Source organism: Oncorhynchus mykiss, unplaced genomic scaffold, assembly GCF_013265735.2.
Source record: "Oncorhynchus mykiss isolate Arlee unplaced genomic scaffold, USDA_OmykA_1.1 un_scaffold_164, whole genome shotgun sequence".
Taxonomy (NCBI): domain Eukaryota; kingdom Metazoa; phylum Chordata; class Actinopteri; order Salmoniformes; family Salmonidae; genus Oncorhynchus; species Oncorhynchus mykiss.
In genome coordinates, this window is record NW_023493668.1 from 60,513 (window position 1) to 75,000 (window position 14,488).

General features: G+C 45.6%; 1 protein-coding gene across 1 annotated transcript in view; it reads right to left on the bottom strand.

Annotated features, from left to right (window-relative positions):
- Window positions 1–2,225: 2,225 nt before the first annotated feature.
- Window positions 2,226–14,488, bottom strand: part of LOC110513407 (solute carrier family 15 member 1-like) — a 69,211-nt gene continuing 56,948 nt past the window's right edge. The window contains exons 18-23 of the mRNA XM_036972496.1: window positions 10,309–10,355; window positions 9,679–9,777; window positions 9,471–9,588; window positions 8,935–9,072; window positions 8,660–8,767; window positions 2,226–2,882 (exon numbers count right to left, since the gene is read on the bottom strand). Of these exons, the coding sequence (XP_036828391.1) occupies window positions 2,613–2,882; window positions 8,660–8,767; window positions 8,935–9,072; window positions 9,471–9,588; window positions 9,679–9,777; window positions 10,309–10,355 (780 nt within the window). The 3' untranslated portion in view covers window positions 2,226–2,612. The remainder of the gene's footprint in view (window positions 2,883–8,659; window positions 8,768–8,934; window positions 9,073–9,470; window positions 9,589–9,678; window positions 9,778–10,308; window positions 10,356–14,488) is intronic.

The window sequence follows — 14,488 nt, forward strand, 5'->3', positions numbered from 1 at the left end:
TGATGCCAACCCCCTGATGCCAACCCCCTGATACCAACCCCCTGATACCAACCCCCTGATGCCAACCCCCTGATGCCAACCCCCTGATACCAACCCCCTGATACCAACCCCCTGATACCAACCCCCTGATGCCAACCCCCTGATGCCAACCCCCTGATACCAACCCCCTGATACCAACCCCCTGATACCAACCCCCTGATACCAACCCCCTGATGCCAACCCCCTGATGCCAACCCCCTGATACCAACCCCCTGATACCAACCCCCTGATACCAACCCCCTGATGCCAACCCCCTGATGCCAACCCCCTGATGCCAACCCCCTGATACCAACCCCCTGATACCAACCCCCTGATGCCAACCCCCTGATACCAACCCCCTGATGCCAACCCCCTGATGCCAACCCCCTGATGCCAACCCCCTGATACCAACCCCCTGATACCAACCCCCTGATACCAACACATTTCCTCACTTTGCTGCAGACATATTGAATGTGATGGTTCCAGGGTAACTGTTACAACTCAGAGGAATCCAGGGGATGTTCCATTTCATTCCCAAACATTCAGATTCACTCTTTTATTATGTTTTAATTATGTAATACATAATTTCAGGTTATAACCCAGCAGGTTATTGATATAGATTAGTATGGTAGAAGACCCAGCAGTAAAGTTATTGATATAGATTAGTATGGTAGAAGACCCAGCAGTCAGGTTATTGATATAGATTAGTATGGTAGAAGACCCCGCAGCAAGGTTATTGATATAGATTAGTATGGTAGAAGACCCAGCAGTAAGGTTATTGATATAGATTAGTATGGTAGAAGACCCAGCAGTCAGGTTATTGATATAGATTAGTATGGTAGAAGACCCAGCAGTCAGGTTATTGATATAGATTAGTATGGTAGAAGACCCCGCAGCAAGGTTATTGATATAGATTAGTATGGTAGAAGACCCAGCAGTAAGGTTATTGATATAGATTAGTATGGTAGAAGACCCAGCAGTCAGGTTATTGATATAGATTAGTATGGTAGAAGACCCCGCAGCAAGGTTATTGATATAGATTAGTATGGTAGAAGACCCAGCAGTAAGGTTATTGATATAGATTAGTATGTTAGAAGACCCAGCAGTCAGGTTATTGATATAGATGAGGAATAACAAGGTCTAATTATCCAACCCTGTGGTACGCCTGGACATCTTGGCCCTAGTAGATGTACAGCCGTTTGTGTTCTAGTTCCTGCCAACATCAAACTCCACACAGCCATTGAAAAGGAATGGGACATTCACAATCATCAGCCTGATCAGCTCTATGCATCACGCTGCACAAGGTAAATGGTGGTCACACCAGAACCTGACTGGTTTTCTGATCCATGCCCCTACCTTTTTTTAAGCTATCTGCATTCTCAGGCACGTGAAATCCATAGTATAGGGCATAATGAATGTATTTCAATTGACTGATTGATTTCCTTATGTGAACTGTATCTCAGTAAAGTATTTGAAATTGTTGCATGTTGTGTGTATATATAATTTACAATCCTCTTATACAAATGGCTTACTCATTTACCTAGCTCTTATCAACAGCTAAGAAAGCTGTTATCGTGCTGAAGTTCAAGGTCAGAAAACACGTAGAGAGAAAACTGCATAAAAAGGGAATGACGTTCCATTTAAGGGCGCTTACCTCGGGTTGGAATTCCGCCCTAGGAACCAAACCTAACTGGGATGGAGCGGTCTGAACTGGGATGGAGCGGTCTGATCTGGGATGGAGCGGTCTGAACTGGGATGGAGCGGTCTGAACTGGGATGGAGCGGTCTGAACTGGGATGGAGCGGTCTGAACTGGGATGGAGCGGTCTGAACTGGGATGGAGCGGTCTGATCTGGGATGGAGCGGTCTGAACTTGGATGGAGCGGTCTGATCTGGGATGGAGCGGTCTGATCTGGGATGGAGCGGTCTGAACTGGGATGGAGCGGTCTGATCTGGGATGGAGCGGTCTGAACTGGGATGGAGCGGTCTGATCTGGGATGGAGCGGTCTGATCTGGGATGGAGCGGTCTGAACTGGGATGGAGCGGTCTGATCTGGGATGGAGCGGTCTGAACTGGGATGGAGCGGTCTGAACTGGGATGGAGCGGTCTGATTTTGTCCAAAATAAACTAATTTTCATTGCAAAACAAAGTGGTTTGCTACGGTTTGGATGATTACCTTACACCTGGCTAACAATATCACCACACAAAGTTAGACTCATCCTCTTTATTGAAGCACTTGACTGCCAGGGACTCACTTGGTGTGGAATTAATACCAAGAGTCCCTGGCAACATCAAACCCAAAACAACTACATATCCAGCACACAAAACACTGTACTGGGAAATGAATAGGAATGGTCATTCATACAGTATGTCCTCTTTTGAATAAATTATGATGAGCAAAAATACATTCATAATGTTGCTTTTGCTAAATGGTGCAAAATAAATCGTTGTAAAAAATTATTTACAATATATCAAAGTCAAAATTTGCCCATAAAGCTGTATCGAAGGATTAATGTTCATAAGATTAAGTTCCAATGGTTCTCTCCCTGAGACCTCTGATTGGTTCAGGAGGAGGAAGTGGTGTGAATGGGGAGTTTTACATCTTGCTCTGTTTGACGTCTTGGTTATGCTGCTCAACAACAGAATCCCTCTTCTTCTTGTCAGAACCCTTGCTGCTCTTGCTGCAGTCTGAGTCCTTTCTCTCCATCTCAACCCGATCTCTCTTCTTCTCCTCCGGCTCGTGTTCCGGCTGGCTGAACTGGGCCTCGATCTCCGCTGGGTCAGTGTAGGTGTAGAAGTAGGACATGACGGCGAACACAATACACACCACCGCAAGGAGAGAGGCAAACAAGATGTATTCTGCCCACTGGAACACACAGACACACAGGGGTTAATATCACTACTCTGCCCCCTGGAACACACAGGGGTTAATATCACTACTCTGCCCCCTGGAACACACAGACACACCGGGGTTAATATCACTACTCTACCCCCTGGAACACACAGGGGTTAATATTATTACTCTGCCCCATGGAACACACAGGGGTTGATATCACTATTATGCCCCCTGGAACACACAGGGGTTAATATCACTACTCTGCCCCCTGGAACACACAGACACACCGGGGTTAATATCACTACTCTACCCCCTGGAACACACAGGGGTTAATATCATTACTCTGCCCCCTGGAACACACAGGGGTTGATATCACTATTATGCCCACTGGAACACACAGACACACAGGGGTTAATATCACTACTCTACCCCCTGGAACACACAGGGGTTAATATCACTACTCTGCCCCATGGAACACACAGGGGTTAATATCACTACTCTGCCCCCTGGAACACACAGGGGTTAATATCACTACTCTACCCCCTGGAACACACAGGGGTGAATATCACTACTCTACCCCCTGGAACACACAGGGGTTAATATCACTACTCTGCCCCCTAGAACACAAAGGCACACAGGGGTTAATATCACTACTCTGCCCCCTGGAACACACAGACACACCGGGGTTAATATCAGTACTCTGCCCCCTGGAACACACAGGGGTTCATATCATTACTCTGCCCCATGGAACACACAGGGGTTAATATCACTATTCTGCCCACTGGAACACACAGACACACAGGGGTTAATATCACTACTCTACCCCCTGGAACACACAGGGGTTAATATCACTACTCTACCCCCTGGAACACACAGGGGTTAATATCACTACTCTACCCCCTGGAACACACAGGGGTTAATATCACTACTCTACCCCCTGGAACACACAGGGGTTAATATCATTACTCTGCCCCCTGGAACACACAGGGGTTAATATCACTACTCTGCCCCCTGGAACACACAGGGGTTAATATCACTACTCTACCCCTGGAACACACAGACACACAGGGGTTAATATCACTACTCTGCCCCCTGGAACACACAGCCATACAGGGGTTAATATCACTACTCTGCCCCCTGGAACACACAGGGGTTAATATCACTACTCTACCCCCTGGAACACACAGACACACAGGGGTTAATATCACTACTCTTCCCCCTGGAACACACAGACACACAGGGGTTAATATCACTACTCTGCCCCCTGGAACACACAGGGGTTAATATCACTACTCTGCCACCTGGAACACACAGGGGTTAATATCACTACTCTGCCCCCTGGAACACACAGGGGTTAATATCACTACTCTGCCCCCTGGAACACACAGGGGTTAATATCACTACTCTACCCCCTGGAACACACAGGGGTTAATATCACTACTCTACCCCCTGGAACACACAGGGGATAATATCACTACTCTGCCACCTGGAACACACAGGGGTTGATATCACTATTCTGCCCACTGGAACACGCAGACACACAGGGGTTAATATCACTACTCTACCCCTGGAACACACAGGGGTTAATATCACTACTCTGCCCCATGGAACACACATGGGTTAATATCACTACTCTGCCCCCTGGAACACACAGGGGTTAATATCACTACTCTACCCCCTGGAACACACAGGGGTTAATATCACTACTCTACCCCCTGGAACACACAGGGGTGAATATCACTACTCTGCCCCCTGGAACACACAGGGGTTAATATCACTACTCTGCCCCCTAGAACACAAAGACACACAGGGGTTAATATCACTACTCTGCCCCCTGGAACACACAGACACACCAGGGTTAATATCACTACTCTGCCCCCTGGAACACACAGGGGTTCATATCATTACTCTGCCCCATGGAACACACAGGGGTTAATATCACTATTCTGCCCACTGGAACACACAGACACACAGGGGTTAATATCACTACTCTACCCCCTGGAACACACAGGGGTTAATATCACTACTCTACCCCCTGGAACACACAGGGGTTAATATCACTACTCTACCCCCTGGAACACACAAGGGTTAATATCACTACTCTACCCCCTGGAACACACAGGGGTTAATATCATTACTCTGCCCCCTGGAACACACAGGGGTTAATATCACTACTCTGCCCCCTGGAACACACAGGGGTTAATATCACTACTCTACCACCTGGAACACACAGACACACAGGGGTTAATATCACTACTCTGCCCCCTGGAACACACAGCCATACAGGGGTTAATATCACCACTCTGCCCCCTGGAACACACAGGGGTTAATATCACTACTCTACCCCCTGGAACACACAGACACACAGGGGTTAATATAACTACTCTGCCCCCTGGAACACACAGGGGTTAATATCACTACTCTGCCACCTGGAACACACAGGGGTTAATATCACTACTCTGCCCCCTGGAACACACAGGGGTTAATATCACTACTCTGCCCCCTGGAACACACAGGGGTTAATATCACTACTCTACCCCCTGGAACACACAGGGGTTAATATCACTACTCTACCCCCTGGAACACACAGGGGTTAATATCACTACTCTGCCCCCTAGAACACAAAGACACACAGGGGTTAATATCACTACTCTGCCCCCTGGAACACACAGACACACCAGGGTTAATATCACTACTCTGCCCCCTGGAACACACAGGGGTTCATATCATTACTCTGCCCCATGGAACACACAGGGGTTAATATCACTATTCTGCCCACTGGAACACACAGACACACAGGGGTTAATATCACTACTCTACCCCCTGGAACACACAGGGGTTAATATCACTACTCTACCCCCTGGAACACACAGGGGTTAATATCACTACTCTACCCCCTGGAACACACAGGGGTTAATATCACTACTCTACCCCCTGGAACACACAGGGGTTAATATCATTACTCTGCCCCCTGGAACACACAGGGGTTAATATCACTACTCTGCCCCCTGGAACACACAGGGGTTAATATCACTACTCTACCCCCTGGAACACACAGACACACAGGGGTTAATATCACTACTCTGCTCCCTGGAACACACAGCCACACAGGGGTTAATATCACTACTCTGCCCCCTGGAACACACAGGGGTTAATATCACTACTCTACCCCCTGGAACACACAGACACACAGGGGTTAATATCACTACTCTTCCCCCTGGAACACACAGACACACAGGAGTTAATATCACTACTCTGCCCCCTGGAACACACAGGGGTTAATATCACTACTCTGCCACCTGGAACACACAGGGGTTAATATCACTACTCTGCCCCCTGGAACACACAGGGGTTAATATCACTACTCTGCCCCCTGGAACACACAGGGGTTAATATCACTACTCTACCCCCTGGAACACACAGGGGTTAATATCACTACTCTACCCCCTGGAACACACAGGGGTTAATATCACTACTCTGCCACCTGGAACACACAGGGGTTAATATCACTACTCTGCCCCCTGGAACACACAGGGGTTAATATCACTACTCTGCCCCCTGGAACACACAGGGTTAATATCACTACTCTGCCCCCTGGATCACACAGGGGTTAATATCATTACTCTGCCCCCTGGAACACACAGGGGTTAATATCACTACTCTGCCCCCTGGAACACACAGGGGTTAATATCACTACTCTGCCCCCTGGAACACACAGGGGTTAATATCACTACTCTGCCCCCTGGAACACACAGGGGTTAATATCACTACTCTACCCCCTGGAACACACAGGGGTTAATATCACTACTCTGCCCCATGGAACACACATGGGTTAATATCACTACTCTGCCCCCTGGAACACACAGGGGTTAATATCATTACTCTACCCCCTGGAACACACAGGGGTTAATATCACTACTCTGCCCCATGGAACACACATGGGTTAATATCACTACTCTGCCCCCTGGAACACACAGGGGTTAATATCACTACTCTACCCCCTGGAACACACAGGGGTTAATATCACTACTCTACCCCCTGGAACACACAGGGGTGAATATCACTACTCTGCCCCCTGGAACACACAGGGGTTAATATCACTACTCTGCCCCCTAGAACACAAAGACACACAGGGGTTAATATCACTACTCTGCCCCCTGGAACACACAGACACACCGGGGTTAATATCACTACTCTGCCCCCTGGAACACACAGGGGTTAATATCACTACTCTACCCCCTGGAACACACTGACACACAGGGGTTAATATCACTACTCTGCCCCCTGGAACACACAGGGGTTAATATCACTACTCTGCCACCTGGAACACACAGGGGTTAATATCACTACTCTGCCCCCTGGAACACACAGGGGTTAATATCACTACTCTGCCCCCTGGAACACACAGGGGTTAATATCACTACTCTACCCCCTGGAACACACAGGGGTTAATATCATTACTCTGCCCCCTGGAACACACAGGGGTTAATATCACTACTCTGCCCCCTGGAACACACAGGGTTTAATATCACTACTCTACCCCCTGGAACACACAGACACACAGGGGTTAATATCACTACTCTGCCCCCTGGAACACACAGCCACACAGGGGTTAATATCACTACTCTGCCCCCTGGAACACACAGGGGTTAATATCACTACTCTACCCCCTGGAACACACAGACACACAGGGGTTAATATCACTACTCTTCCCCCTGGAACACACAGACACACAGGAGTTAATATCACTACTCTGCCCCCTGGAACACACAGGGGTTAATATCACTACTCTGCCACCTGGAACACACAGGGGTTAATATCACTACTCTGCCCCCTGGAACACACAGGGGTTAATATCACTACTCTGCCCCCTGGAACACACAGGGGTTAATATCACTACTCTACCCCCTGGAACACACAGGGGTTAATATCACTACTCTACCCCCTGGAACACACAGGGGTTAATATCACTACTCTGCCACCTGGAACACACAGGGGTTGATATCACTACTCTGCCCCCTGGAACACACAGGGGTTAATATCACTACTCTGCCCCCTGGAACACACAGACACACAGGGGTTAATATCACTACTCTGCCCCCTGGAACACACAGGGGTTAATATCACTACTCTGCCCCCTGGATCACACAGGGGTTAATATAATTACTCTTCCCCCTGGAACACACAGGGGTTAATATCACCACTCTGCCCCCTGGAACACACAGGGGTTAATATCACTACTCTACCCCCTGGAACACACAGGGGTTAATATCACTACTCTGCCCCCTGGAACACACAGGGGTTAATATCACTACTCTGCCCCCTGGAACACACAGGGGTTAATATCACTACTCTACCCCCTGGAACACACAGTGGTTAATATCACTACTCTGCCCCCTGGAACACACAGACACGCAGGGGTTAATATCACTACTCTACCCCCTGGAACACACAGGAGTTAATATCACTACTCTGCCCCCTGGAACACACAGACACACAGGGGTTAATATCACTACTCTGCCCCCTGGAACACACAGGGGTTAATATCACTACTCTGCCCCCTGGAACACACAGGGGTTAATATCACTACTCTGCCCCCTGGAACACACAGGGGTTAATATCACTACTCTACCCCCTGGAACACACAGACACACAGGGGTTAATATCACCACTACTCTGCCCCCTGGAACACACAGACAACAAGGTTTAGATATCAATGAACTTAGGCCCAATCTGACCTCAGTACAGTGGTCAGTATTGTTTAGAGGGTTTTATAGGGTTCTAGAGGTTAGAAGATCTGTAGTAACCTGATCTGGGAGCTGTGCTGCCTCGGCAACAATCAGCACTATGATGTTTCCCACAGCGACGGTGAACAGCCAACCAGCCTGCAGCACTGACTTCATGTTGCTAGGTGCCTGCAGAGCAAGAAGAGGTGTGCATTAGGTTTTGGGTTGAGATGAGAATTGAAAGTTAATTGACACAGTAACAGGTCGGAGTTGAGTTGTGTTTGGATGACAGAGAAGAGAGCCACTAGAGATCAAGGCTAGTGTGACGGGTGATAGAGGACAGTGGCGCCCCCTACCTGCGAGTAGGAGAACTCCAGGCCAGTCACAGAGAACACCACCTCTCCTGCTGTCATGAGGAAGTACTGAGGGATCTGCCAGCCCATGTGGATGGTGTTGGGCTTGATGTCTTCTACCACCTGGATGGCCTGCCAACACTGGACACAGTAATCAACACATGACACACTATTACTACAAAAAGAATACACAGGAAACAACAGAAACACATGTTTTAAAACCCTGGTAAACAGGCCAACATGGGCCTTCACCACACAATCAGACACAGCAAACAGAAAACCTGCTGTAAAACCCTGGTAAACAGCCCAACATGGGCCTTCACCACACAATCAGACACAGCAAACAGAAAACCTGCTGTAAAACCCTGGTAAACAGCCCAACATGGGCCTTCACCACACAATCAGACACAGCAAACAGAAAACATGCTGTAAAACCCTGGTAAACAGCCCAACATGGGCCTTCACCACACAATCAGACAGAGCACATTGCTAGTTTGGTTGAGGGTTAGGTATCAGGGGTTATAGGATAGAGGACTTACATCAGGGATTCCAATGTTGAATGTGGATGGTATGACGAGGGTGAAGGCGCTGCCAAAGCCCAGCTCTTTAGAGTACAGACACGATGCACCACCACTGTTCATGATGGTAAATTCCGCCCTGAGACACACAACAGCCAATCAGAGCTCTCTCCTTGTCCCCCCCCATACGGTATGAATGTGTGTTGATATGAAGCAAAAAGCCACTCACTTTCCCTGTGGAACCAGACTGTAGTTGGAGACAGACAGAGGAGCGATGTCACCGACTCCCAACGTAACGTTCAACGGACTGCCCAAACCATTCACAAATCTACGGTATGAAAGAGCAAAACAACAGGTCAGCAACACTTTAGATGGATAACTCATTGATCAGTTCAGAACCCAGACCCTAACCACTAACAGGACTGTTGGTAACACTCAGGGTCCTGACCCTAACGGAACTGTTGGTAACACTCAGGGTCCTGACCCTAACCACTAATGGGACTGTTGGTAACACTCAGGGTCCTGACCCTAACCACTAACGGGACTGTTGGTAACACTCAGGGTCCTGACCCTAACCACTAATGGGACTGTTGGTAACACTCAGGGTCCTGACCCTAACCACTAACGGGACTGTTGGTAACACTCAGGGTCCTGACCCTAACCACTAATGGGACTGTTGGTAACACTCAGGGTCCTGACCCTAACCACAAACAGGACTGTTGGTAACACTCAGGGTCCTGAGCCTAACCACTAACGGGACTGTTGGTAACACTCAGGGTGCAGACCCTAACCACTAACGGGAATGTTGGTAACACTCAGGGTTCGGACCCGAAACACTAATGGGACTGTTGTAACTAACCTGATGGCGTTCATGCCGTCATCGGGCTTCTTGCTCAAGTCGTAAACCTGGACAGAGCAGACGAGAGAGAAACAGGAGGGGATGTTACATTCCATAGTGGCTGACTGATAAAAACAACAGACATAGTGGCTGATAGACTGATATCAACAACAGATATAGTGGCTGATAGACTGATATCAACAACAGATATAGTGGCTGATAGACTGATATCAACAACAGACATAGTGGCTGATATCAACAACAGATATAGTGGCTGATAGACTGATATCAACAACAGACATAGTGGCTGATATCAACAACATATATAGTGGCTGATATCAACAACAGACATAGTGGCTGATATCAACAACATTTATAGTGGCTGATATCAACAACAGATATAGTGGCTGATATCAACTACAGATATAGTGGCTGAAATCAACAACATATATAGTGGCTGATATCAACAACAGACATAGTGGCTGATTTCAACAACAGATATAGTGGCTGATATCAACAACAGATATAGTGGCTGATATCAACAACAGACATAGTGGCTGATATCAACAACAGATATAGTGGCTGATATCAACAACAGATATAGTGGCTGATATCAACAACAGACATAGTGGCTGATATCAACAACATATATAGTGGCTGATATCAACAACATATATAGTGGCTGATATCAACAACAGACAGTGGCTGATTTCAACAACAGACATAGTGGCTGATATCAACAACAGATATAGTGGCTGATATCAACAACAGATATAGTGGCTGATATCAACAACAGATATAGTGGCTGATATCAACAACAGATATAGTGGCTGATATCAACAACAGACAGTGGCTGATTTCAACAACATTTATAGTGGCTGATATCAACAACAGATATAGTGGCTGATAGACTGATATCAACAACATTTATAGTGGCTGATATCAACAACAGATATAGTGGCTGATTTCAACAACAGACAGTGGCTGATATCAACAACAGACATAGTGGCTGATATCAACAACATATATAGTGGCTGATATCAACAACAGACATAGTGGCTGATATCAACAACAGATATAGTGGCTGATATCAACAACAGACATAGTGGCTGATATCAACAACATATATAGTGGCTGATATCAACAACATATATAGTGGCTGATATCAACAACAGATATAGTGACTGATATCAACAACATATATAGTGGCTGATATCAACAACAGATATAGTGGCTGATATCAACAACAGATATAGTGGCTGATAGACTGATATCAACAACATATATAGTGGCTGATATCAACAACAGACATAGTGGCTGATATCAACAACATATATAGTGGCTGATATCAACAACTTATATACTGGCTGATATCAACAACAGACATAGTGGCTGATATCAACAACAGATATAGTGGCTGATATCAACAACAGATATAGTGGCTGATATCAACAACAGATATAGTGGCTGATATCAACAACATATATAGTGGCTGATATCAACAACAGACATAGTGGCTGATATCAACAACATATATAGTGGCTGATATCAACAACAGATATAGTGGCTGATATCAACAACAGATATAGTGGCTGATAGACTGATATCAACAACATATATAGTGGCTGATATCAACAACAGATATAGTGGCTGATAGACTGATATCAACAACAGATATAGTGGCTGATATCAACAACAGACATAGTGGCTGATATCAACAACAGATATAGTGGCTGATATCAACAACAGACATAGTGGCTGATATCAACAACATATATAGTGGCTGATATCAACAACAGATATAGTGGCTGACAGACTGATATTAACAAGAGGCCTAGTGGCTGATATCAACAACAGATAGAGTAGCTGATAGACTGACATCATCAACAGACAAGGTAGCCGATAGACATATCAACAACAGACATCTTGACTGATAGACTGATTTCAACAACAGACATAGTGGCTGATATCAACAACTTATATACTGGCTGATATCAACAACAGATATAGTGGCTGATATCAACAACAGACATAGTGGCTGATATCAACAACAGATATAGTGTGCTGATATCAACAACAGATATTGTGGCTGATATCAACAACATACAGTTGAAGTCAAAAGTTTAAATACACTCAGGTTGGAGTCATTAAAACTAGTTTTTCAACCACTCCACTAATTTCTTGTTAACAAACTACAGTTTTGGCACTAAGTTACACTAAGTTGACTGTGCCTTTAAACAGCTTGGACAATTCCAGAAAATGGTGTCATGGCTTTAGAAGTTTCTGATAGGCTTATTGACATCATTTGAGTCAATTGGAGGTGTACCTGTGGATATATTTCAAGGCCTTGCCTCTTGGCTTGACATCATGGGAAAATCAAAATAAATCAGCCCTGACCTCAATCCTATAGAAAATGTGTGGGCAGAACTGAAAAAGCGTGTGCGAGCAAAGAGGCTTACCAACCTGACTCAGTTACACCAGCTCAGTCAGGAGGAATGGGCCAAAATTCACCCATCTTATTGTGGGAAGCTTGTGGAAGGCTACCCGAAACGTTTGACCTAATTTAAACCATTTAAAGGCAATGGTACCAACTACTAATTGAGTCTATGTAATTTTCTGACCCACTGGGAATGTGATGAAAAAAATAAAAGCTCAAATAAATCATTCTCTCTACTCTTATTCTGGCATTTCACATTCTTAAAATAAAGTGGTGATCCTAACTGACCTAAAACAGGGAATTTTTACTAGGATTAAAATGTCAGGAATTGTGAAATAATATCAACAACAGACATAGTGGCTGAGAGACTATCAACAACAGACATAGTGGCTGAGAGACTGATATCAACAACAGACATAGTGGCTGAGAGACTGATATCAACAACAGACATAGTGGCTGAGAGACTGATATCAACAACAGACATAGTGGCTGAGAGACTGATATCAACAACAGACATAGTGGCTGAGAGACTATCAACAACAGACATAGTGGATGAGAGACTATCAACAACAGACATAGTGGCTGAGAGACTGATATCAACAACAGACATAGTTGCTGTGAGACTGATATCAACAACAGACAGTGGCTAGAGTGAGTCTTGGACTGAGACTAGAATGGTAGATCAACAGACCAAGACTAGAATGGTAGATCCTATGACTATGGACCAAGACTAGAATGGTAGATCAACAGACCAAGACTAGAATGGTAGATCAACTCAGACCAAGACTAGAATGGTAGATCCTATGACTATGGACCAAGACTAGAATGATAGATCAACTCAGACCAAGTCTAGAATGGTAGATCCTATGACTATGGACCAAGACTAGAATGGTAGATCCTATGACTATGGACCAAGACTAGAATGGTAGATCAACTCAGACCAAGACTAGAATGGTAGATCAACAGACCAAGACTAGAATGGTAGATCCTATGACTATGGACCAAGACTAGAATGGTAGATCAACTCAGACCAAGACTAGAATGGTAGATCCTATGACTATGGACCAAGACTAGAATGGTAGATCAACTCAGACCAAGACTAGAATGGTAGATCCTATGACTATGAACCAAGACTAGAATGGTAGATCAACTCAGACCAAGACTAGAATGGTAGATCCAATGACTATGGACCAAGACTAGAATGGTAGATCAACTCAGACCAAGACTAGAATGGTAGATCCTATGACTATAGACCAAGACTAGAATGGTAGATCCTATGACTATGGACCAAGACTAGAATGGTAGATCAACTCAGACCAAGACTAGAATGGTAGATCCTATGACTATGAACCAAGACTAGAATGGTAGATCCTATGACTATGGACCAAGACTAGAATGGTAGATCCTATGACTATGGACCAAGACTAGAATGGTAGATCAACTCAGACCAAGACTAGAATGGTAGATCCTATGACTATGAACCAAGACTAGAATGGTAGATCAAATCAGACCAAGACTAGAATGGTAGATCCAATGACTATGGACCAAGACTAGAATGGTAGATCAACTCAGACCAAGACTAGAATGGTAGATCCTATGACTATAGACCAAGACTAGAATGGTAGATCCTATGACTATGGACCAAGACTAGAATGGTAGATCCTATGACTATGGACCAAGACTAGAATGGTAGATCCTATGACTATGGACCAAGCTTTGTTCTGTAGAGTCATTTCATCAGACGTTAGGATAAGTACATATAGT